Source organism: Scomber scombrus, chromosome 22, assembly GCF_963691925.1.
Source record: "Scomber scombrus chromosome 22, fScoSco1.1, whole genome shotgun sequence".
In the NCBI taxonomy this organism is placed as follows: Eukaryota; Metazoa; Chordata; class Actinopteri; order Scombriformes; family Scombridae; genus Scomber; species Scomber scombrus.
Window position 1 is genome coordinate 16,487,085 of NC_084991.1, and position 26,768 is coordinate 16,513,852.

A 26,768-nucleotide genomic window follows, 5' to 3' on the forward strand; every position below is an offset into this window, starting at 1 on the left:
TTAAATGTGTGCGTGAGAACATTTATGAAGTATCTCCACTCATGGTGCGTAGATGACCAGATTGTTTCGGTCTCTGTGTGGTCCGTGAAGCGTGTGCGGTGCATGGTCACATGACTTGCGGGTGTGCAGACCACAGACCAGGTGCTAATAGAAGCTAACGAGCAGGATGATGGTGAACTGGTGGCCAAAAAAAAAAGACTTCTGACCTCTGTTATATGATGATATTTTGGATTCAAGCCGAAAGAGGTACTCTGTAAAACATCTCAAATGTAAGTCTCTACTTCACGTGGCAATACAACAAATTCATATCAACAGCTCAGACAGCACAAAGTAAAATATGAATGCATTACAGTGAAAGCGCTGACTCATAAAGAGACAACTTATGACCGGCCTGTAAACAAAACAAAACACAAACAGAGTCCACAATGTACTGCTTGTACTGCTCCTGTACTCGGTTAGCAAACAGGGATTTCAGAAAATGATCTGGACCTAAGGATCACACCAGTGACAACACAGCCTTGGGCTTGAAAGAGGCATTGGCTGCATGTGTGAGGAGTGTCAGGTCGCCATAACAACAGATTACTGCACTAACATTATGAAAGCAGTGGAGCTTAATCAATGGAACTTAAACTTCACCTACTGTATCGTGCAGCCCAATTATATTTGCTTCCAGCAACTGGGGTTGTGTGACAGTTTGGGAACAAGGTATTTAAAATATGACAAATAGTCTATGTTCACTGTGCTTTGTACACTGTTTGTAATAAGAATTTAATGGGAATTTTACCTTGTCAGACGGCTCACTAATTGCATGCAAGTGAACAATAAGTTGTCAACTTTCATATCTGGTTCAGATTCAGAAACTCAGACATAAAATCATCCTCCTGAAAACAAAATGAAATTTTAGAGCATAAATAACTGTTGTTTAATGTTTTGTTTAAAATGGTTATTGGAGCGCCTTGATAGCTAAGTGGTTAAGGGGCATGCCACATAGTGGTTGAGGCCGATTCCGGCAAGGGACCTTTGCTGCAGGTCCTCTCTCTCTCTCAGTTGTGAATAATAATCTCTCTGTAAGACATTACAGCCTGCAGGGTCAACTCAAGCAATGATTCTTATCACGTAATCAAACAGAATGGCCATAAAAGTCTGTGAAGATTTCATATAATGTAGTATGAAGTGCACAAAAGAGTTCTGTGTTTGGTTTGTGAAAGTAATTAGCCTCCTTTTGTTTCTTTAGGCTTTTGCAAAGTTGCTGATTGAATCATTTATCGCAAGACACAAACTTATTCTCCTCCAAATGTGCTGTCACTGCAGTCAAAGCTTGTGCTGTAAAAAATCAAGAAGAGGCTGTTTGTGTTTCACTATAATAAGTAAAAGCAGTTCAGCAAAATTCCGGTGAATTTAACTTATCCTTACATGTTTGAAAAAAGGTCCTCACAGCACGATCATTTCCTTTCAAGTATCATATTACATTAATGGGAGCTATCAGGCTACCTGCACTTGCATAATGCATGTTTTTACTGCTGTCTCTACCTGATGCAGATTAAGGACTGTAACGTGGTGGCTTCCAAGCTGATTCTGGTCCTTGACGACCTGCTGTGGGTGCTGACAGACTCCCAGCTCAAAGCCATGGTGCAGTATGCCAAGTCCCTCAGCGAGGCCATGGAAAAGTCAGCACAGCAGAGGAAGAGCATGGCCACAGAGGACCAGGTGCACATATAACACGAGTCACGCACAAAGATACACACATTTTTCTCTTCACTTCTTTCTCAGTCTGTGTAAATGTTGATTTCTCACCATTTTTTCTGTGTCCCTTTCCTTTTTCACATTTTTAAACCCCCCGCCCCCCTCCCTCATCCATGCCCTAATTCCACCCTGTGGGTATGAGCCATGTCATGGTCTGATAGTTTGTCCTTGTGTCCATTGAAATCATGACTGCCCTTCTCGGTATCATTTCCCTGAAGCCATATGGCGTCTATCTGCCTACAGCATCTCTGTCTCTCACCATTTGTGTCTTATTTATGGCCATTTAAACACACACACACACACACACACACACACACACACACACACACACACACACACACACACACACACACACACAAAATATATATACATTCATCGCCTACACTAATTCACACTCATTCACGTTCCAACAGACTTTCTGTGCAGGAGCCAATGTGATTTTAGTCATTTGGTCTAACACTCCATCTGCTGGACGAATTGAGTACTGCATGATCCAGCTTTTTATTGAACATGACAATGTTTTTTAACTGGCTGTTAAGTAAAAAAAAAAAACAACCTTAACACTAACACATCACTGTAAACAATATTACCAAGACCAAATGCAGCAACAGCATATAAATTACCAACAACAGCAACACATCAGCACTAATCACAAACACTCACCATAGTATCGGCACCTTTTTGTTTTACTGTATGTGCCTGCATGCGTGTTCCAGGTGTCGTCGGCGCCCCCATCAGCCCAGCAGGTACGCACCCAGCAGGCATCCACAGCTGCTGATCAGAGCGCGACAATGGCGAAGCTGTTCAGCGCCTACGACGTATGTGAGACTTCCCACCACCTCCAGATCACACACCTGGACCTGCACATCTGTGACGACATCCATGCTACAGACAAAGGTTAGTGCACATGCTTTCAGATACACAGGAAATGTTTTTTGGATGTTTCACTCCACAGCTTTGACTTGAAGTTCTCATCGTGTGTTTGTTTTCACTGTGCAGTGAGCAATAAGAGGATAACAGGTGGAGCCATGCAGCTGTCCTTCAGCTCCATCACTCTGGACTACTACCCCTTCCACAGAGCAGGTGCGAATCCTGCAGTCATGTCAATATTACCTCACCATGAGGTAATATTGACATATTCTTATATGCAGATCTCCAGGAAATTCAGAAATCCTTTCATTCTAATTTTTTTTTTCCCAATTTTGTTTTATTTCATCTTTTACCCTTAAAAATGTGTCCTCCTTTTTTGTTGTCCTCACATTACCATCATTTTTACCTGGAACAATTTTCCCACTCTCCAACCTCTCCAGGTGACAGCTGTGCTCACTGGATGCACTACAGTGAGGCCACCAAAGCCAGAGAGGGCTGGGCGCGGAGCCTGCTCGATGAGTTCAAGTCCAACATGGAGATGTTAAAGACTGCAGTTCGAGACCAGCAGGGCCCGGCTCCTGGACAAAGTTCTCCACAACACGGTAAACACACACACATTTGGATATATAATTATAGTTAGTAACGTGTTCTGGTTATATGTTTTTCATGCATCTCCTGGCACACACACAGCAACACTCCAGCATTTACGTCGTCACTGTGGGTTTTCTGTCCTCCAGTGTCCCTAAGGGACGATGTGTATGAACCTCTAGGAGGTCAGGAGAGAGCAGGAGGAGGAGTAAGGCTTAGGGAGGCAGATGGAGGACTCCTAGAGTGGAGCCCACAAACACATCCTCCGGCCCAGTGCTGCTGGTGCTTAGAGTCAGGTACCATGGTGTGTGTGCGCACAGCGTGGTGCGGTGATACACACCTTTTTGAAAGGCACAGGGGTCTCTCAATGGAGTGAACTGAGTGGTCGCTCTCTTTATCTCCCTCTTTGTCATTCTGTTTTCATTTTTATTCCTCTTTCTCTACTCTTCCACTTTTCTTTCTTTCTCTCCAGGTAAGATAAGCACCTCTTCCAGCACTTCCTTCAGCCCCCCTCCTCAAAGCCCCAAGACTCAACTCATGTCCAGCTCCGTTGTTCTCAGGATGGCTGACTTCAGCATCTACCAGGTCACTACAAACAACCCCGATTACAATCATCATGTGTGGGAACAATGACACTACATACATCTCCACTACCAACTTAAGAGTGATCGTTTGTGTTATTTTGTGTGTGTTGCAGGTGTCAACAGCGGACCAGCGTCGCTCCAGCCCAAAGGCCATGATCTCCTGCAATAAGAAGTCCTTGTACCTTCCCTCAGAGATGCCGGCCATCCATGTGGAGTTCACAGAGTACTACTTTCCTGATGGGAAAGACTACCCCAGTAAGACAAGATGCATTTTCTGTATACTCAAGAAAGTAAAATCTTAATCTTCATTAGTAGGTCATGAGCTGTGTAATTGTGTTAATACACCAGCTTTACTGTTTTTGGCAGCGACTTAATATCTTTCACCTCCCTTTGGTGCTCTATTCAACCCATTCATTTTAGCTTTTGGGAAGTCACTGGCTGCTGTGTGGCTGATAGGGCATTGATTTTGTGAAACACGCCCACTGCTCTAAATGAGGGATCACCCAATTAATTTATACTATAGATTTCTCACAGATTTACTGCATTAGGAAACATTGTGTTGCACAGCTAGAGTTTTTTTCTTATCTCACTAATGAGTTTGTGGCCGAGACAAGAATGAAAAATGTTAATCGTACATACAGCCATTTCTAACCTCCTCAGCCTTGACCACTGACATCAACAGCAGTAAACAGTAGATTTTGTGTTTATGTCAATATTATGTTTTAAGTTTACGTTTTGCTTTCAGTTTACCTCCTCTCTGTGATTTGTGTCTTAAGGATGTTTAACACCATATATCTCCCACCTTCCTCCCTTCCTCCTTTCCTCCTGCTCCTCCAGTCCCGTGTCCCAACCTGTACGCCCAGCTGAACGCACTGCAGCTGGTTCTGGATCCTCGCAGTCTGGTGTGGCTCAATCTTTTCGCCCTCGACCTCAGGCAGAGTCTGGAGCAGTTCATGGAGATCTACAAGCTCAACGACTCGCAGAAACCGGAAGAGCATGTTGACATCAAGGTCGACGGCCTCATGCTCAAGGTAAAGAAGAATGCAGAAACTTTACTTCAGGATTAAGTCGTGGAATATATCTTCTGGTATTTACTCCCATTTCTCTTTTTCCTCTCCGTAATTTTGGTTTCTGCTCTCCCTTAGTTGGTGATTCCAACCGATCGGGACCCCTCCTGTCCCCCTGACTTGCCTCGCTCCATCTCAGTGCAGACTTCAGAAATGGTGGCGACTAACACCCGACACCCGGCCAACTGCACCCGCTCCCACCTCGAGGCCCTGTTGCAGTCATTCCAGGAGGAAGCCTTCTTCTCTTCCTCTTTTGACTCATTCCCTCGTTCCTCCTCCTCCTCCTCACCCCTCCTCCATCCCGTCTTCCAGCATCACGCTCACGAACAGGACACCAGGTTGCACGACATCTACCGGGGCCTGGTGGTGCCGACATTGGGTGCGAGTGCCCTGAAGATGCCGGCCGCCACTGACTTTTGGGCGTTGCACTTTGCACAGTTCTGGGTGGACTATGAGGGCACCCGTGGAGGCAAGGGGCGGCCGCAGCCCTTTGTGGACTCCTTCCCTCTCACGATGTGGGCCTGTCAGCCAGCGAAGCTTCTCCAGCACCAGAAGAATCTGAGAGACGATGCTGGATTAGGTTTGCCCAGAAGCACATCTGTAGAGGCTGTGGGACGCCTGCAGAGGAAACGCTTACTAAAGGAGTATTACAGCACTGAGAGTGCGCCGACATCATCTCAAAGCAACAATGCAACACTGCCACCCAGTAACGGACTCCATAAACCCCTCTCATTGGACAATTTGCCTTCCTCCTCTCCCTCCTCTTTGGTATCGTCAAGTACAGATGCTGACATACATGTGTTGGTGCACATCCAGAAGCATTTAAGTGCTCAGGTGTGTTTTTGCTGATTGTATTTTTTTCAAAAACACAAATTTACTGTTGATTCATTTGCAAAGCTTGATTCACCACAGCTCATCTGTTATAAAACTCATTATCTCTTCAAAAATTCAACACCACACAGTCTAATAACCATTGTTTTTGTGTGTGTGTGTGTGTGTGTATTTGTCCAGGTGAGCCACCGGCAGTATGTGTTTCTGATGCATCTCCAGCGCAGCATCAAAGCCCTGCAGCAGACCTTACAGCAGGACCTGGAGGAGATGGGCTCCAAGAGAGACCGTAAGGATTCCTCCCAGCATTCTGCAGACCACCAGCCCTTCACCGTCTGCCTGGGACTCCTGCTGAAAAGTGCAGAGGTGTCCCTGCTCCTGAAGCCCGTCACCCAGCCAGAGGGTTCAAGATCTCCTCTGGGGTCAGAGCTCTCCCCCTCTGATAGCCGAGGAACCCTGGAGCCCGGGAGCGACGTCGGAGAGGGGGCGGAAAAAAGCGAGAAGGGCGGCGAAGGAGCTGGCTCTGGCGCCTGTACTGTAGACCAGCTGCTATGTGGAGAAGGTTCAGAGAGCAGAGCCACGCAGGGTCCCGCTCCCCTCATCCCCACCGCCACTCCCACCACGCGTCCCGACTCTAATCATAAAGCCTCACTGGAGGAGAGGACTTCAGCTAAGAACTCTGGGAGGTGCAGTTCAGACGAAGGAGGCGAGTCGGGAGCAGATGGGTTGACTGGGGGCGATGAAATGGGAACTGGACTAGACTCCAAACCCCAGACGAGTGACATGCTGTCTGACCCACTCTGCAACAAAGACTGGAGCGACAAGGACAAGGCTGCAGCTGGCAAGATGCCTCAGTCAATATCCAGGTTTGTCATAGAAAAGGCTGTTTTATACCACGTTGAAATTATACTGAGTTACATCAAGACTTTACTGAAGTTACACAGAGTTACTCTGATCTTCGTGCATTGTTTTAACATAATGTTAAACAACAACGTGCACATTTTATACATATTTTGGTCTTATTTTAATGTTTTTGCTGCCATTTGTATCAGTAACGAGAACATCACACTCAAAAAGTTCATTTCTGAGGAACGCTGAAACAACGCAACATATTTTAAAGAAACCCCCACGTTACCAAAACTTATTTTACAACCAGAGCAACAGGTGAACAGTAAGGTTACGATCTCTCACAGTTTACAAAGTTGCCTTAGTCGTGTTCACATAATTCTCCTGTGCAGTGAAGGATCATTACAGGATCATTAGGGAATCTTTACATTAGATGTTATTGTGTTTCCAGTATTTGGTGAATAGAAACGATGGTCAAAACTACCAAAAAGAAAGTTGTAATAAACTGGATTTTTCTTTCGAGTCAAACAACACATTTAGTCTTTTAGGTTGTACAAATTATAATTTTCATTTCCACATCACAGGGTTATACTTGGGTGTAAAAAAAGGTGTTGAAAAATATTTAAAAGTCTTAATTGCTTTCAGCACCTTTCAGGCTGATTCATAAGTAATCTAAAGTACATTTTATGTGACAATGTTAGATTTCATTTCACTAGAAAACGGTTTTCAGAACACCTGCTCTACTTTTATGTGCTTAATTTACATTATGTGTCTAATGAAACAACCTCCTTCTCTCTCTAATTCAATCTGTCAACATCCTCGAACACAAGAGCTGTGTGTTGTTTGTCAGTATGGATGTTCAGTCGTCTTGACTTCTTCACATCTGTCATTATAAATGTTGGCGGTGCTCAGGCTGCCATGTTTTCTCATCTACTGTCTGTCAGCAGCATATTTCCTAACTCATTCTACTTTTCTGGCCTCTTTGACCTTAGCTTTGACCCATGCAAGGTGCGTGTGTGTGTGTGTGTGTGTGTTTTCTCTCTACCAAGGAAAGGAAGTTTGTCTGTCGTTTCTGATCTCCTCAGCTCCTCAAACTCCAGCAGATCCACCTCCCTTTATTCCATGTCCAACATGTAAGGCACTGGATCTGTGACTAGCTGTACTAATCAGTGTGTGTGTGTGTGTAGGTTAATGTATATATTAATGTATGTTTGTGTGTGTGTCCTCGTTCTCGTGACTCTTGGATGAATACAAATCCGTGCAAATGTGTGAGTGGACCCTCTGTGGGCATGCATTTGCATGTGTGCATGTCTGTGATATGTCTTTATGCTTTAATTAATTGGTTTCCTCTGTGTTTGGTGTCGACCTGTTGACTCGTGGTGACAGTAGAAACAGGGAGCTCCTTGTTTGTGACAGTCGTTTTCGGCCTTGTGTTCTCGCTCTTCTGGGAGCCACTTTGATTTTGTTCGTTGTGATTTTTTTTTAGATTGTTGCTGACGCTTGGGAGGATAGCACACTTGGTTCTTACATGACCTTAAACAGCACCACACAAAGGACTGAAGCAATATTTAATTTATGACTTGTCGAGTAAGCTCTGCCAGCTTTCTAAAGCGCAGTGGTCTCTGCTCAGTGTTGGCATAAGAACGAAATTCCAATGAGAAGCACTGAACCTTTTTCTCTTCTGTTCTTGCCTCTTTAAATAAAAATAATCAGTCAATCTCAGTTAATTAATCAGTCATAAATAAGTTATTCCGAAATACTGTGTCCAAGAAGATAATAATAACAATAAAGTATTTTTTTGTTCCTCTGCTACCTTCACTTCTACCCCAAAACAATTTATGTGTGTGTTGTAGTGGTCGTTTGATGCGGGACCGCTCCCAGTCCAGTTTCTCCGTGTCCTATAAGAACATGAAGAAGAGCCCATCCCTGCAGTCCCTGGACAACATCTCCATAGACAGCTACCTGATGGAGGACGGAGACAACTACAGCCTGCTGGAGAGAGGTCGGAGAAACACACACAAAATCACACACAATCACACACACACACACACACACACACACACAGACATTAGAAGGCTGCTTACAATGTAAGTGATAGGATACAAAGTCCTCAATCCTCATTTTGAGTAAAACATTTAGTTGAATGTTTATTTGAAAATAATATGAGGCTTCAGCTGTCCGAGTCAGTCTAATGAAATATAATATAAGGATATCTTTTACAGTGGAAGTCTGTTTAAAAAAATATTTCCTCTGTGTCTTTTACTGTTCAGCAGCAAAAAGAGGGAATGTGGCACTAAAAAGACTAACTCAAAGATATCGACCTAATTTGACTTAATTTGAACAACTGAAACTTCATATTATCCTTAAATAAACTTTTCTATTATTATTATTATTACATTATATTATCCTCCATCACTTACATTGTGAGTGCATTATAAAGAGATTTTCTTACAGGATGCGGAATTACAGTAAGAAAAATGTTTTAATGTTTATTTGGACTCCTAACTATTGTTTTAGGACAGACTTGAAAAAATGTGAATCTGTCCTGTAAGTATATTTTTCAACACCAGTTTCTACTAGCTGCTGATTAGCTGCTCTGTATCTTATATTGACCTTTGACCTCTATATGTAGATGGTTGATACAATACAAATTTACCCACAGGCTTCAAGAAATGATCATTATTGTCCTGTATATGTACTTGAAGGTTACTGTTTTGGCCAGAAGGTGGCAGCATTGTGCTGATAGGCTGTACAATGTTACAGGAAAACGTATTGAGGAAGTCAGTCAGTGCATAAAACACAGTGTTAAATGTATGTCTTGTCTGTGGGATTCATGTTTTTATCTCATCTGTTTGCGCTGCACAGATGACGTGTCCATCTCCGGATTCAAGGACGCAATCAGCGAGCAAAGCGCCACAGAGAGCGGCGCTGAGGCCGTGGCTGGTCATGAGCAGGAAGGAGGCGTTTCCCCAGACACCGTCAGCGCCACCTCACAGAGCATTGACGAGCCCACCAAAGATATTGTAAGATGCTAAAAACTAAAGGTTCACAATAGTCATTTTTCCTCTGATCTAGATACAAAATAGGTTTAAATAATAGAGAAAAACTCTTTGTATGCTAGCAGTGAAAGATGCTGATGACTATAAATAATCCTGATTGTTTGCCTCCTCTCTAGGTGTCGGTGCTGGTGTTGAAGGTGCAGTCTGTGTGTGTGGGCATGGAGGTGTTGGGCGAGAGCACGGCCGTGGCTTTGGAGGTTGGCCGTGTCACACCCAGCCAGCTGGGCAACGTCAGCCTCAGACAGTACCTCAGCAACCGCAGCCTGGGTAAGAAGTCGTCTACACACATGTTTTTATTGTTGCTCTGCGACCGAGCATGAAACATCCTTTTTATTTGAGCTCTGATTTAATTCAGTTCAGTTAATATGATTTAATAACATTTGATGTACGTGCATGGTTGCTAATACTGACTCACATTTTAAGGTGTGTTAAATATCAAAGTATTTAACATGAATCATTGCCACACTAATCTGGATTTTCTGCACTACATTTCATATTGTGAGCTGGCAGGTCGAATTCGAAAGGAAACCTGCTTGAAAGCTAAAACAGAAACTTTAAGAGTTTCTCAAAATGATGGTCGAATGAGAGAAAAACAAATAGGATTCAAATGTGTTCACTCCCTTCCATAAAGCATAACAAAAACTTGGTCCAAAGAGGTAAAGATAAGGCGAGAGAGAGGATTTCAGAGTCAAGAAGTAACATCCTCTACACAGCAAGAAGGCAAAAATACTGAAGTTAAGAACAAGCCAATGGTATTTAAATGTTAGCTGCATGATTACATAAAACAAACCATCCAAATACACTTCTGAGGAGGAAGTAGGCTGCAGTCTGTTTCTTTGGTTGTAACTAACGCTGAAGATGAGAGTGAAGCGTCTCTCATTAAGATTTAAGTGCACAAGTAGGGCAGCGACCAAACGAGAAAGAAGAGCAGAGGAATGACTTCATCAAGTGTGTGTTTGTGGATTTAGTTTAAAGCTAAACACACATAAACCAACTTCCCACTGATTATTTTTAGGTTATCTTTATTGGCATTCTGTCTTATTTGACAGAAAGAAAACACAAGGATAGAGAGCGAGGAAGGACGTGTTGTAAAGGTCCCAGACCAGACTCAAACCTGGAAGTGGAGTTTTGACAGACGTTTCTGCTTCACCCAGAATAGAAACAGACAAACTGACAGATAAAAAAAGAATTATTGAATCTGTGTGTGGCATTGGTCCTAATCCTCAAGTATACACATACAGACACACACACACACAGCACTTTTACACACTAACACAGGCACCCCCCCCTCCCCCTTTATTCACCTTGCCATAACTCCCCACAGGTATGGTGTGTTCAGTACCAATACCTGCTCAAAGCAGCCAAGGTAACTGCTGTGTGTTAACTCGCCATCTGCAACTTAACATGCATGCTTGCCTCTGCGTGTCCTGCTCCGTGTATGTGTGAGTGTGTGTGTGTGCAGGGCTTTCCAAAAGGATACTACCAGCCAGTTGGAAAAAGCAGTCAGTTCGGGGCATCCAAAAAATGTTTTGTCTGTAAAAGCCCAAATTCGTTGCCTTCTGGTAAATTCTAATGCCATTATTCCATCACATGCACTTATCTTAATTATTGCATATTTCAATGAGTTTGCCTACCCAATAGTAAAGTGAAGTAAGTAGTATAGTGAATAATTGTAAAGCAGTATTAGGGCTCTTGTTCATTTTAGCCCAGACAGTCTGTAAATAGCTCTTTATTTTTAAAACCAAACCTATTCCTGACTGATTAGAACTTTTTGTAATAAAGAATCATTTGATCTTATTTATACATTTTATTTATTTATTTATTTATAGACATCTTTACTGTAAGGTTTTTTTTAAGGCATGCCACAACGTTTTTTTTATTGTATTGTTTGACAAGAAAGATAAATGCTCTCTTATTCAATGAAAATGACTAAGTTTATTTTAAGGGTGTGTTATCTAGTCTATATGTTGGTTTTAAATGATTATTTTTTTTTTTTTTTTAACTGTAAAACAAATCATGTGAATCCACAGAATCACCGAAACTTCTAGTCATCTTCATCCTCACTATTATGCTTTAGTGTGTGTTTGCAGTATGTCTTATAGGTGGCTCTGCTGTAAAAAGAGAAATGTAAATACAGATGATTCATTCATTTGTTTATTCATTAAGCCCATAAATGTCTGTAGCGCTTTCAGTGGAGTTTTCAGAACTTTTTTAATACTGCGCAATCATCAACTTGCTGCCACCTGTGTTTTTTCCATAGTAGCCTGTCTAATGAGGACGTCCCCTGTCTGTGCAATCCGTGTGGTTCTTAATGTGTTTTATCATCAGTTAGTTTGCTATAAATTAATCTAAAATAAATCTACTCAACGACACAAACCCATTCAGCTGAGTACACACACACACACACACACACACACACACACACACACACACACACACACACACACACACACATTCATATAGAGCATGTGTGGGCAGGAGTCATACAGACAGATAAACATGTTTATCGCAGTGCTCACATTGTTTAGAAGCAGAGGTACACATATAATGAATCACAACTTCTTAATTCAAACTATATTAGAATAAAAAGTTAATATAATATTGAGCCGGCTAGACTTATTGAAAGCTCTGGTGTGTGTGTGTGTGCGTGTGCGATTGTTTGAGACTTTTCTCCCAAGTTGTCAAATCGCATTTCCAGACTCAGGACTTTGGCATGCACTGCAGATGTACTTGGATGCAGTGTGTTGGATTGCAACTGATAGCATGACGCGTCTGTGTTTGACTGCCCTTTTTTTCAGCAACAGGGTGTGTTTATGTGACATTGAGATCTCTTTCTCTTTCTCTGTGTGTGTGTGTGTGTGTGTGCAGCACTAACAAGAGGGTAAATTTGACAGTAATGGAGTGAGTGGTCCCATTATTTGCAACATTAGTCCCACAACCTTAAAAATGTGTGTGCGTGTAAAAGTGAAATGAACTGCTCTATTCCTGCAGACGAGTATTAACCCCTAATCTTCCCTTTCTCTTCTCTGCCTAATTTGCTCGCTCTCTCGTTCTCTCTCTCTCTCTCTTTCTCTCTCTCTCTCTCTGCCCCCCCTCTTTTTCTCTCTCCACCTTCCTCATCTCTCCACTGCAGCAGACTTTGCAGTTTCAGTCCAGTGATTCAGGCAATGAGAGAAATGCCAGCTTTACCCCTCGCTACCTCTCATCCTCCTCCTATCTCACAAACGCAATCCCTCCTCCTCTTCCTCCTCCTCCTCCTCCTCTTGCTCCTTTCTCCTCTGTCTTTTCTTCCTTTTTTCCGCCACCTTTCCTCCTCACTCTGCTTTCACCCTTCCCTCGAGCCTCTACTCCATCTTCTTACTAATCCTCTGTCATTTAACCCTCCCTCCCCTCTCCTTTTTTTCCACCTTTCTTTCCCTTCATCTCCCTCCTCTCTCTAGGCCATCTTTTCCTCTCCCTTCCCCGTCTTATCATAGTTACTCAGTCCTTGGCTGCTGGCTCCCTCTCTGTCTCCCCCTCTTTCTCTCTTTCTCCTCACCCTTTCCCCACTCTCTCTTCTTTTTCCTCCCTCCCTCTCTCCATTCGTCTCGACCCAGCCGCTCAGGATTCAGAGAGAATATGTCATTTTATCTGTGAAAAAGCTGACAGCGTTGTGTGAATGTTTTTTGCTGGTCCTGCAATCGCTCTCATGGTATTAACCCTCTCCTGACTTCCCTTCAGAGAGCATATTAAAGGATTTGACGCACTTCTTCTCACTGTCATAATGAAAATAATTTTTTTGAAATCTCTTTAAGAGGTCATTTTCATGCCTTGCTGAGTGTTTCAATCGCAACTGTGACTCGTGGTGTCTCATGTCTGTTTAAAAACAATACGCCTGTAATCGTGTGCTTGCCAGCTGAATTAGCTCAAGTGTATAAAGTGGTAAAGTTTGTGTGAGAGGAGCGTTTTAATTACCTTCCGACTTCTTCTTTCATCAGTTCCTGTTTTTTTCTCTTGCTCTCTATCCTCACTTTCCCCCCTCCTTTAACTCTTTTATCAATATAAAGGAGTAATTGTATCGCATTTTGGGTTACTGAGAGTTAAATTAGGAGGTGAAACTTTTTTTGAATGCAAGTAAAGTGTCATCTTTTTCAGTTTTCAGTTCTTAGTTTTATCCAATTCATTAAAGCAAGTAAAAAATATTAAACTTTGGTTTGAATCCTCGACACTTGAGGTGGGAGTTTCCACTGAAACCTCTAATCCCTAGTCCTCAGAAATAATTAAACATCACTGCTGCAAGAGCCCGTGGGATTTTCCAAAATCTAGACCTTTTTTTTTTTTTTTTCAGTCGCCTTCATCCCACTTTTTTCTTAATTCCCTCTTCTCTTTTTTTTCCAGTTCAGTTAGCTTTCTTGTCAGTTTCCAACTTTATCTCCCACTTCTCTGTCTGATACTCTGCTTCTGATGTCTTTTCCTTCATCCCACCTCCTACTTCAACATATTTTAAACCTGGCATTAACATGCACCCTGGGCTAAATAATATCACATCTAAGTGTAAAAGACTTCACTTTACCTAATTATGACCTTTTTTTAACTGTATTTGACACATTTTAAGAAGTAATGTCTTTATCGGCAATTAGAAGTGCACTTTAAAGTTTCAGCGCCATGAGAGTTAGTGAGTCTTTAGCGTCTCATATTTCAGTCAGATTTGATTGGATCACTTAAATGTGGGAGTTGCCCAGCAAATGCAGTAATAAAAATGTTAGCCTCCATCCACACCCTTCTTCCCTGTGTTGTTAGAACAGCTAAATTAATTAGGCCTTAGATATCTTAATATGATATTGTTCTGCTAGCAGTGGAGTGCAGTTTAATATGATGGGTGTGGTTAGCTAGTCACTCCAAATGACATCTAATTGGATAAATGTACAGTATGTAGAGTACACACCCTTGAGTGAAGGATGATGCGTTAAAAATGTTTTAATATTTTGTACATTGTTTACAAACACGACAAATAGTGAACTCAGGGACACAGGATGAGAAGCTGGAGGATGTGGATTTCACAGGAAAGACAATACTTTTTCTTTAAGACATTTTTAAGACTGTCAAACATGCAAAATGACTGTCAGAATGTAAATTAGATCAAGACATGCTTACTGTCAAATTCAAAGTTGGTAAATTATAAATATTGTAAATTCTTCCAAAAAAAATTTGATTTCAGATTGTGTGCATTTTAATGTCCGGTGTAAATATAGTCGAGCTGATCATCCTTGTATAAACCCAGCTACGTAACACCAGCAGTAACAGCTGCCTCCGTCTCCTCCTCACAGCTGGTGGCGACATCAGCTCCGCGTCCGTCAGGGGCCCCCACAGTCCGGAGGTGCAGGCTCGGCTGGAGAGCGGGCCCTGCGCGGCGGCCCACTCCCCGCTGGCCGAGCGCAACGGCTTCCTGCAGCTGCGTCTCCACGGATACCGGGCAAGCTTCCTGATGTCCACGCTGCAAAACCTGGCCCACTTCCTGGAGGACGACTCTGCGCCGCAGGTCCTGCCCATGGAGATCAGCGTCAGCGACACACACGTCAACTTAAAGGTGACAGTCCTGGATGCTTTTAGCTCCTTGCACTCAGAGTTTTGCTTTGCCCTGAGGTTATTGCTACTGAGCTGCACCTGCAAGATTTCAGCAGGATATTTGTGCTATTGAGTCGAAGTAATAGACCTCATAACTCACTGTCATACAGCGCTGCAGCTTCCATTTCCAAGTTAAATATTTTGAATCACGGCCTAATTGGAATTTGGATTTGAACTAAATGTTTAATGACACAGAGGGGCCTTTATACCTTGCCTCTTGTGTTCCTTCACGTGTGAGCAGATGAGATGTAGAAATGAATGTGGATGTGAATAATTTCTCTCTCTCACGCACATACACCAAAACGAATTATACTTCTTACACACATCATGTACCATCTCTCCCGCAGGATGACGGCCCCCGTGACAATCCCTCCGACTCGACGCCGATCACCCTGCACGTGGACAGTCTCGTCATACACAGGAGAGATGATGGGTCCTTTTCTATAGGAGGTGACAAACACACACACACACACACACACACATCTTCACATTTCCACCTCCACTTCAGTGCTGATTCACTACAGTTACACAACATGTCCTATTAAACGCTTTGTAGTCCACGCTCGATACATCCACACCTCCAAATTACCTTCTGTTTGTCTCTTCCTCCGCACAGTGGACGGTGCAGCTGAGGCCAAACCCCGGAAAGAGGGAGCGTTGATTGACAGCTCACTGAGTCCAGTCCCCGAGGCTGCGGGCGGCATTGCGAAGGCCACGCAAACCCAAACCCAAGCCCCGCCCTCCACCCCAACTCCAACCACCCCCCCTCCATCCTCCAGGGAAAAGGTAAGGATGGATGCTAAACTTCTCAGTGCTGCAGCAAAATAAAAGACTTAGAGATTTTAGTCAGATGCATCTTCCTCCTCCTCTTCTTCCTCCTACAAAGATAAACCGCTGAACAAGAATGAGTGATTATTCCGGAGGCCGATATAAAGATAAAATGCCAGATTTTGGTTTTGCCAAGCTATTCCAGTTCCCTGTTTGGCTCCAGTTTATTTGACAGTGGGAGTGATATTTATTACGCTCTCAAAAGGAGTATTGATAAAGTTACATAATGTTTTTAAAGGCCAACAAGTCCTCAAATCTTACTGACAGAGCAGATCAACGGGAATCATCGACTTCTAAAATGGCAAATGAAAGCGTTTTGGTTCGATTTAGGTTTATGAAACTACTCAGGCGCAGGGTTCTGTGGTGGAAAAGTTGGACGCTTTGTACTCTCAATCATCCACCCTGACCTCCTCCTCCTCCTCCTCCTCCTCATGAGGTTTTGCTCAACACACAAAAAGAAACATGACGCTACTTCTGCTTTTGCTTCTCAGACACAACAGTCTTTCTTTTGCATGACCGCAAGCATATAAACAAAGAATTGTTTTAAAGTCTTTGAGCAAAATGATGCTGTTACTCTTTAGGTGAGTCTGTTTTAAGATAGTCGGCCTGCTGATATGTGGTGTCCTCCACATGTCAGCTTTTCTTAAACAGGAAAACAAAGTCTACAAAGGAAATGTTGTGAAGTGCACAACAAACCCCTTGCTAACCCCCTCTCAAAGCTGGCATGCCTCCATCGGAGCTAGTATGGAATGAATATATAAGCAACTGTGTCCTCACAAGGCTGACTCCACCAAAGTTTTATATGTAGACAAAAGGATTTATTATAATAATATATAATGGATACATTCATACACACACAGAAATGAAAAGTGAGGGAATAAGTCATTAAAGTAGAGTTACAAACGTTCTTCGTCTAAAACTTCATAAGATTTAGACAGGACATTATGTCTCTGTGCAGTGCCTTTTTTTTTTCAAATATGATGTATTATTTGATCCAGGATTGGAAAGTTCATTTTTGACTATGTGGAAAGGGGAGGCTGACTGGAAACTGGAGCTTTTTGGCTACATTTTATGACCAAAATATCCATTGTTATTTATTTCAAGCCACCAACACATATGAACACACAATGACTCCACCCTGTGACCATTTTTTTTCTCCATTTTTTAATTTTTTTTTAAAGATGCTGATCGAGGAGAACGAATGTTTGAAAGTGGAGCTGTCCCGAGCCAAGATGGCGCTGGCCGAGGCTCAGATGGAGAAGGACTCGCTGCTGCACCGCATGAAGAACCTCAAATTCAGCACCAGCTAGGCTCCGCTCCCTCTTCCCAAGCGAGCCGGTCGCTCAGCCCCCCACCGACTGCCCCAAAGCGATAAGGACCGACACGGACGGGCAAGAGCGCAGAAGGCTCAGCGAAAATAATTCACGGCAACATCGACGTGCGAAGGCAGAGAGGGATTTTCTTGAATGCGATAACTCTCTTTGTGTGCTTATGTGTTCAGCGAGCCACCACGTGACTTAAGACTAATGAATATCCTTCATTAAGCAATGCAGAGTCTGTGAAGACTCAAAAATACAACATTTTACATTCTCATCATCTGTTTTATGTTCTACACTTGACAGTTTTGGACTGTGGAGAGAGCTGAAAAGGGAGAAATGACATTAAGTGGAACTGTGTGTGTGTGTGTGTGTGTGTGTGTGTGCGTGTGTGTAGAAGAGGATGTAGAGAAAGAAGCGGATCTATATTCATGGTTGTGCCTACAGAATACCCCTCCCACACTGCTCCTGTTGTGTTAGTTAAGATAAAAAATTCAAAAAGAAAAAAAATCACAGCTAATCAGCTTCATTCTAGGTATGAAGGAACACTGAATGTCACACCTTCAGAAGAATGTCTCAACAAAACAAAAAAAAGACTTATTTTGCACTACACTGAAATTTAATTTAGTGCTTTCATATTTGGACGAGTCATGAATCATACTCTTTACTTGTCCTCAGAGTGTGTACAGTGTACATTGTATAAGAATGTGAACACATAACTATTTTCTACAGAACTCTGAATGGTTATGAAGTGTTTCAGTTGAATGTGGATTTGTGTGTGTGTGTGTGTGTGTGAGTGTGAGTGTCAGCCAGAACAAGCATTTCATTACAAGTAGAGGATAAAGTTTATATCTGTCACGTTCCACGGCTTTGTCAGCAAAATGCACCCCCCCTCCCCCCCGCCACAGTAACGTCTGTACTCCCCCCTTCCTATTTTTCTATGTGTAAATAGCTTCTTAACATAGCAGCACTTTTAAAATCGAGGCACTGTAAATACATCAACCCGAACTGTGAGAGGACGAGAGTTGAGCCCGACGATCGGCGGGAGAGCAATCTAGACCAGTGGATCTAAACCTTTATGGGTGTGGAGGACCCTCAAATTGATACGCATCAGGCTGCGGACCTGAATTTGATCAGGTGTAGTCTCAGGGATCCCCATCTAATAAGAAGTAGTTATTTCATAACTATCTATACTGTAGATTGGTAGATTAACAGAAGAGCAGTATAGCCATTCTTATACATTCTCTGACTGGGCGTCTAGTCAGTGAATGTAAAATATTCCCCAGGTTGAAAACCGCTGATCTAGAAAAACAACTCCCGTCTAAAAGGAGGAGTGGGAAAATAAGGGCACACTGAAGCTGCCTGACTACATAAATGTGTGTGTGTGTGTGTGTGTGTGTGTTTGTGTCTTTATGTAAATTTCTAGATTTGCATAATCTTTCCTGTGTAATTTCTCATGGACAAGCTTTGCCCGTATCTGCTGCTGTTTCATGCTTCATGCCTGTGACGACTTCAGGGGGAAATCCCTGAGTAGATGTTGTTAAAAAAAATGACTTTTCTAACAGCACATGCTTTTGGCAGAGCACAAAAGACTATATATGGACCCTCGAAAGGTCCTGAAAGTTTGCTCTCACACTAAACGGTTAATCCTGTACATCCATCAGTCCACGTTATGCAACTGTCATTAATCTGTATTTCAGCCTGGCCCAGTTCATTTCAATTTCTGTCTCTTAAAAGTTTTTTCTGATTCCCGTTAATTTAAGAAAAAGAAAAAAAGATGGAACACGAGGAGTTCTCTGCACAAATGTGGTATCCAGACTTGAAATGTGGGAGGGAGGATTGTCGTGAAGACTTTACGTTTCACTTTGTTTTTCCTTCACTCGGCCCCGCCTCACTAATCACAGCCCTCCTCCTCCTTCCCTCTTTGGGAAACTCGACTATCGCAGACAATTTGTGGAGGAAGAAAAATACACAAAAAGTAATAAGTTGTATTTTGTCTGTCAAAGCTGCTGAAATATTGATGAAAATAAAAGTTATCCATTTCAAAAAGTGTCGCATTTGTACGTTTTTGGTTTGAATTTATTGGCAAACCTGTTATCAAAGACATGACATGAATGTATTCCTTTATGAGACAGTTTCTGATTTCACTCTAAATCATTTAGCTTATGATAAGGTGATATTTAAAAATGTTATTCTTTTGAAACATGGAATAAAAGGTTTTATACAAAAAAACATTTCTATATTCTTCAGTAAATTATCAAAAACTATCAATTTAGCACCACTACCAACAATCTGATATACTGGCATTAGTGGTTCCCACTCTCACTCTTGCATGACCAATATTTATCAAATCTGTGCTGAAGTTGCCAAAAAATATTATTTTGTGTTTGATTGATGGAAAGGGTTAAAATCCTTTGAAGGCCCAGAACTGCTAAACTGAAACCAATGTTGGCTGAAAGTACAGCAGCAGACGAGCTATTTTTGGCATTTCAAGTTTTCAGTTTTGAAAAGAAAGTTGGTTCATGTCACATGGCAGAAAGTAACTTTTGTAAATCATTTCAGGCTCAACAACGTGTAGTGTTGAAGACATGTGGGGACACAGTTAACAATAAATAGGATCTATTGATTTTCAAATCTAAAAAAATAGATACTAGGTTAACACATATTGAGTAAACACAGATATTCATGTACTTTTAAAGCCACATCCATCAACTAACCAGCAGCAGGAAGAACACCTTAAATTGGAATATCACGTTTATATCCATTGAAAATGAATCCTAAAAAGTGCTCAAATCTGTTAAAACTAACTTAAACAAACAGGAAACAATGTTGATGTTTCCTCTGTGATAAGTGGGAAGGAGAAACTGTTTAAATATAAGTGCAGCCTTTGTGTGCTCAAATGGGCTGCACTGAACCACTGCAGGAGAGCGTTTGGACTTTGTGCACATAAATGGTCATGACATTTTACAGCTAGAGTAGTGCAGTGAGTCATAGAAGGTCTTTAAGCGTTCAAGTGTGTGTGTGTGTGTGTGTGTGTGTGTGTGTGTGTGTGTGTGTGTGTGTGTGTGTGAGGGAGAGAAAGGATTTGCTCGGCCGCTGCTGACATGAAAGTCTGTTTACATTCTGCAGCTCAATGTTTCAGTGATGACGGCTACGTCACAGCGCATGTCCGTTTATGTAAGCAAAGCATGTACACATTCATTGATATACTGTGTGTGTGTGTGTGTGTGTGTGTGTGTGTGTGTGTGTGTGTGTGTGTGTGTGTGTGTGTGTGTGTGTGTGTGTGTGTGTGTGTGTGTGTGTGTGTGTGTGTGTGTGTGTGTCTGTGTCTCAAATGTAATAATTTGAAAGTTATTTTCTCTGTTTTACACTGTATGAACTGAATATCTTTGTAGTTTTGATTTTAATTTTACATCAGACAGAAGGTTTAAAATTGTGATGGGCACACATTTTACAGTTCAGGTCATTCAGGACATTTTTTGGGCAGATTACATAGAAAACCATGTTAAATTCAAAAGCTTACCGTACGTGTTACTTTTAGATCTTGCTATGGATCTCTGATATATATCTATAAAGTAAGATACTTCAGAAACTTTGGACTTTCAAACACATATAAATGATGATGACATGCTCAGGTAAAATGGGACAGTCCCTGATGGTTAAAAGAGACAAACAGTTCAGCTCAACTGAAGAACAATTGTACGTCATGTTTGTTTAATTTTTTTAAATGGTTAAATCCATTTGACAGTTAAGTATATGGCAGCATAGTAACTCATTTTATGGCACCTGGGAGCTCCATTTTACCTAATCCATTCAGGTAAAATGGGACAGTCACTCAAGCTCCTTTCCTAAAAAAAGTAAAGTGTATTGTAACAAACATTTTGATTAGAAGTCAAACAGTTAATAAAATGCAACATCATACAATCTTGGTGTTATATCGTCATCGTTTTAGCCTCAGTTCTCATATTACTAAATAGAGAAAATCAATATGTCACATGGCTTACCTTGCAAGTCCTGGGACCAGTGATTTTTTAAAAAGGTTTTATTTTTATTTTTAATTTTTACCTGATGTCCCGTATTACCTGACTTCACCCCATATTCAGACTAAATTAGCAATACTTAAATCAATTAGTTTCAACCGTAACACCCAGCTAATCCCCTCCTGGAACAGGTGTAAGACACGCATATGTACAGTACATGTGTCTGTTCCCACATCTCACACTGAACAGCGTGATGTGTTCACATACATGTTAGGAGTGAGTGGTGATGCTGCCTTTGAGTGCTGACAGAAATATTACAACTCTGAGTGAATGATCTAGTCTTTTTCTTGGGCTGTAATTTTGCTTTTTGCACATTAACCCTTAAATCGCCACAGCTGGAAGAGTGACGCCTGTGTGAGTTGGAGAACATGGGAGTGTGTCAGCATTATTCAGTGTTAAGATGGTATTGGTATTCAGTGGGAATAAGTGTTGCTGTATTTATATTTTATGTCATTTTGCATCACTTTATAGTGCTGACATTGAGTTACAGTAGAAGAAGCAGGTGTAAATTCAGCTGGTTCAGTTTCAAAGTCCTGCTGTTGTGCTGCTGTCATGGTTTATACTGGGACACTGTGAATGTTCTCAGTAACACCTCTGCTTTCCCTGCTTACTGAGGCAAATATCTTCTGTGAAAAACAACTATTATACTGGTCGGATCGACAGAAAATTAATATTCATATATCTGGCAAAAGCAAAGATTAAAGACCTTGTACACATGCACGTATGTTTTAGATTTTTGTGGTTAATTAGACCTCAACTTTAATTACAAAAAGTGTAAAAAAGTCACCCAACTAATAAAAGTGTTGATGTGTTCTACATAATTGTAGTCTGGGTAAATGTCACGTCTATACATTTTAACCTTACTGTCTCCAAACCTTGCAATCTTCATTTTATTGTCAGACTAAAGCAGTGAAGGCACTTTAATTAAAAAAACTAAGAAGTAAATAATCCATCCATCCATCCATCCATCTTCTTTACTGTTTATCCTCTAAAAGGTTACAAGGGGAGCTGAAGCCAATCTCAGTTGACACTGGGCGAGAGGCGGGGTAAATCCTCCCCAGTCAATCACAGGGCTAACATACAGTATAGAGACAAGACAACTGTTCACGTACGGCCAATTTAGAGTCACCGATGAACCTAACCTGCATGTTTTTGCTCTGTGGGAGGCATCTGGTGTATGGAGCGTGGCGGGAACATTCAAATCCACAGAGAAAGGCCCCAGCCGGTGGGATCAAACACACAACCCTCTTGATGTGAGGTGACAGTGCGAACCGCTGCACAACCGTGAAGCTCCAACAAACAAACAAATAAAAATAGTTCCCCTGAGACACCAATCAAGTAAAACATGTGCACATTCTCACAGCTCTGGTCTGATCAGGTAAATAAGTGAAAGCACCTGTGTGTGCAACACTTAACAGGTTTCAATTTCTCAAATGAGACGATTTTCAGCTTCTCCATTTTTAATTAGACCAAAGCTAGTTAAATATAAATAGAGTTTTAGGCTTTTAGTTGAACAAAACAGAAGAGGTGGTGGAAGTATTCTCATCTCAAGTTAAAGAAGCAACACAACAATGTGAAAATAGTCAATTCTAATAAAGTTAAATTATTGATAACAAAATAGACATAATGAGCTGTAGTATTATATGAATTGATTATTCTATATTATATCAATACTGATGCATAAGAACTAGCTTATCACAGTGCAGCTAATTTTAATTTTCTATATAAATATGACTTATATTTATATGTTTAAATGTATAGTTTGATGCGCAGTTTCATCTGTAACAAGTCGTGGTGTTTTATAAAGTCATCAAATGTTTCTATGTAAAATCTGAATCTGCAAAGTAGCATCATGGTACACAGTGGAGTAGAAAGTACATTTGCAGCTGAATTATAGGATAAATAGGATTATATGGGCGTAGAAAGTACATCAAATTGGTGCTTAATTAGAATACTTCAGTTAATATACTGGGTTTCATTCTGCCACTTACATTAATTGGTTCATCAGTTGACAAATAATTACATAATAAATAATAATGATGATGATAATAATCATAATGACCACTAGTTGCAGCACTGTTGGTTTCATGTGTGGTTTCCTTTCTTGTTGTCTGATTTCCTCAATTCAAAATCTGCTTTCATTACTTCTGATTTTGTTAAAACAGCTTGAATGAGACACTAGTAGAAGTGGGACACGGAGGCTGTGTAGATGGAGCACTTGAAGGAAGCAGCACCTCCCCTCCTCTCAAAATCCAATTAAGTAGCAGGAGTGAAGCCATCAGGCAGGTCCCAGCATGCACCGGGCGCAGTGGATAGGAGGGGGCGTGTCCGCTTCTCAGGCTGTCAGTGGACAAAACACAGCAGCACATAAAGAATCAGTATCTGCCTTCACTCTCCTCTCACCCTGCTCTGACATGACAAGGACACTATTTTAGGAACTCACCTGTTTCTAAATCCAGCAGTAAGGCCAGTTTTTGATGAGTGCGCATGCGCGTTTTGATACAATAAGTTTATGATCTGACAGTAGCAACAACTGGAACAGCTGGACGACTTTTTTTTTTTTTTAAAGAGTCCTAACAAAGGCATGGCCTCCTGTTGGTGCTGTAGCATCGTCATCCACGCCCAGACTGTACAACAGTCAGTCTGAGTCAAGTCACACTGAGTCACAACCGGAAACAAGCGACTTGGCTTTCTAAATAAAAGCTTGCACTACTGTATCTGGGTGCCACTGCAGGTCTGCACACCAAGAAAATGTAATAGAGATATTATTATTAATATTAATAATGATAATAATAATAATAACAACAATAATAATAATAATAATAAATGCAGCTCAAAGTGCTTTACAACAAAATAAAATACATGAACCAAGTGCTTCATAAACAAAACACAGATGTAACATAAAACCCACTTGATAATATTTATAAAAATAAGACAGAATAAAGTAAAAATACATAGAAGTAACTCTAGGTATACCTAGAATTATACCTAGAGTTCTTTATTACTCCCAGTATTAAATTACAGACATGTGATACTATTTAGTTGCAAAAATGCTGCAGAATATTCAAAATATATAAATGTTTTTGCCGGATAATATTATATATCGTCAGTTCAACATTTTACAAGGGAGTTTATAGTCATTTTCTATGGCTATGATGTCAGGGTTTTTTTGTTTTTGTTTTTCATGGCTTTTTTAAAACCTGTATTTATTTCTTTTATTTAGTTAGGTTTATCAACCATAGTCTCTAAAACTGATCCCTGCAATAAACATTTTAACCCTTTCTGGCGATTAATTTGACTGTTTTGGAGTAGCCTTATGAAAAGCAAAACATCAAACGTAAATTACACTGGTGTTTTTTATGGCAGCGCTGTCTGCTGTGATTATTTTGGATTTGTCCCACAAACTTAACTTTAGCATTGAGTAATCGAAATAAACTAATATGTTGTGTGATTTTGATTAAACAATATATGACATTCAATTAACTTCTAGGCCTGTATTATTGTAAATTGGTAAGATTTGTGTGTTTGTGTGTGTGGTTATGAGAAAGAAGCAATACAACACACATTATAATTGTTGTTGGTGATGTTGATGTTTGTAACTGATTAGCTATAGTTTCCGTATCTGGCGAACTTTAAGCCTTATGTGTACGTGTGTGGGTTTTTTTGTTTTTTGATGACATCAAAAAACACACACACACACACACACACACACACACACACACACACACACACACACACACACACACACACACACACACACACACACACACACACACACACACACACACACACACACTCAAACAATCCCCACTAAACCACTGCTTAGAAGGGGAGGGGGAAGGTTATTTCATATTCAATTTGAAATCTGCAACCTCACTGCTAGACCCACTAAATTCTACATACTGCTCCTTTAAAGCAGGCAACAAGTTGAAGCATCCGGTAGCTGAAAGGCGTGTATTTTGAAAGCTGTAACCGGACGCATAGTGTTGAATACCGGCTGACTTGACAGTTGAGTGTCAGATACACAGAAAGGCACCGGTCAGTGCGGGAGCTTCACGGGAGAGAGGTGGAGAGTACAGCGGGACTGGAGAGCCTCTTCTGCGGGCGGACAAGGTTTCACCTCCCGGCTGTCATCATCAACAGGAGATTCAGTCTGGATCACAGCCTCCGTCAGGACAGAGAAGGAGTTTGTGTGTTTCTTTTTTTACACTGGGGATTTCTCTTCACTTCACACTTACGGTGAGGAGATCCGCTTTGGAGCCTCCGGTTCTCCCCGTTGCGCTTGTTTGCACTGAGGTTACACCGGGGAGCCTTGCACGTCAGCGGGCTTAACACGAAAGGAGATTACGGAGCCCGTGCATGTGGATGGACTGAGGTTATAAAGCACCTGGGGGGGTGGTGGAGGGGAGAGAGAGCCGTCCACCTCAAAACCTGCTCTGCAGCATCAGTAACACCTCTTACACCGTGAAGCAGCAGCAGCAGCATGCAGTGAGAGGAGTCCCTTCAGATGCTTTCTCACACTAGTCAGTGAAGGAGGAGGCACAGGAGGAGGAGGAGAGGGGATATATGGGAGATTTGTTGGGTTTTTCATCACCCCGTCGTTGCAAACTTGTGTCCGGGATGGGGAAGGAGCAGGAGCTGCTGGAAGCCGCCCGGACTGGGAATGTCGCCCTGGTGGAGAAATTGTTGAGTGGGAAGAAGGGAATACTGGGCTCAGGCTCTGGCTCCATCCCTCTGCCCAACCTCCTGAGGTAAGAAGCCTCCCTGATATCTTTGATTCTGCTTCCCTACACTGCCCAGGGAGGCCCCCGGGGGATGCAGGAGGGAATTCCTTAGGGGGTCCCCATGCGTCAAAATGAGATATAATTTAGTTTTAGACAGGTCAATGCACCAGAGATGAGCTCAGGAACCACCACCCCTGTAACATCTTCACTCCCAGCTGCAGACACTATAATACATATTCAGTGTTGTATCTTCCCACATGGTGTCTCTGAGGTTAAAAAAGAAAAACCTTATCAAATGAGGTGTTTTGATAGCTCTGATGTGCAGGGTTGCAACATGCTGCGTATCACAGGAGAGGAAGAGCAAAGAAAGGAAGTCTGTTATGCAAAGCCAAGATAGTTGTGTGGAGCAAAAGTGCACTTTAAGGCAGACAGAAGTGCTGCAGGCCAGATATGAAAAAAGCACATATCGCATAAAGACAGAATTCCAGGACTGGGTTGGGGTGGGAGCCACTGCACACCCAAGTACAAAAGAACAGACAGTACCTTCAGCTCCACGACTCGATTGTCAAAATGTTGATTTCTGGGACACAAGGATGAAGTAGAGTGATGCTTAGATGATAGAAGCATTTGAGTTTACTTTGTCTTTGTGCTTATTTTCTATGCAGGGAGTC

General features: G+C 41.8%; 1 protein-coding gene across 2 annotated transcripts in view; it reads left to right on the top strand.

Moving 5' to 3' along the window:
- The window catches only part of bltp3b (bridge-like lipid transfer protein family member 3B), a 40,117-nt gene extending 20,741 nt beyond the window's left edge, over positions 1-19,376 (top strand). Inside the window, exons 7-23 of one of the 2 annotated variants that reach the window (XM_062443988.1) lie at positions 1,540-1,707; positions 2,460-2,640; positions 2,743-2,826; positions 3,054-3,215; positions 3,674-3,786; positions 3,899-4,040; positions 4,623-4,816; positions 4,931-5,686; positions 5,864-6,546; positions 8,380-8,528; positions 9,392-9,549; positions 9,702-9,852; positions 10,910-10,951; positions 14,892-15,151; positions 15,537-15,639; positions 15,806-15,975; positions 17,199-19,376. In XM_062443988.1, coding sequence (XP_062299972.1) covers positions 1,540-1,707; positions 2,460-2,640; positions 2,743-2,826; positions 3,054-3,215; positions 3,674-3,786; positions 3,899-4,040; positions 4,623-4,816; positions 4,931-5,686; positions 5,864-6,546; positions 8,380-8,528; positions 9,392-9,549; positions 9,702-9,852; positions 10,910-10,951; positions 14,892-15,151; positions 15,537-15,639; positions 15,806-15,975; positions 17,199-17,327 — 3,645 coding nt within the window. In that variant the 3' untranslated portion in view covers positions 17,328-19,376. The remainder of the gene's footprint in view (positions 1-1,539; positions 1,708-2,459; positions 2,641-2,742; positions 2,827-3,053; positions 3,216-3,673; positions 3,787-3,898; positions 4,041-4,622; positions 4,817-4,930; positions 5,687-5,863; positions 6,547-8,379; positions 8,529-9,391; positions 9,550-9,701; positions 9,853-10,909; positions 10,952-14,891; positions 15,152-15,536; positions 15,640-15,805; positions 15,976-17,198) is intronic. The other variant, XM_062443989.1, reaches the window with a different exon arrangement.
- Positions 19,377-26,768: the final 7,392 nt, after the last annotated feature.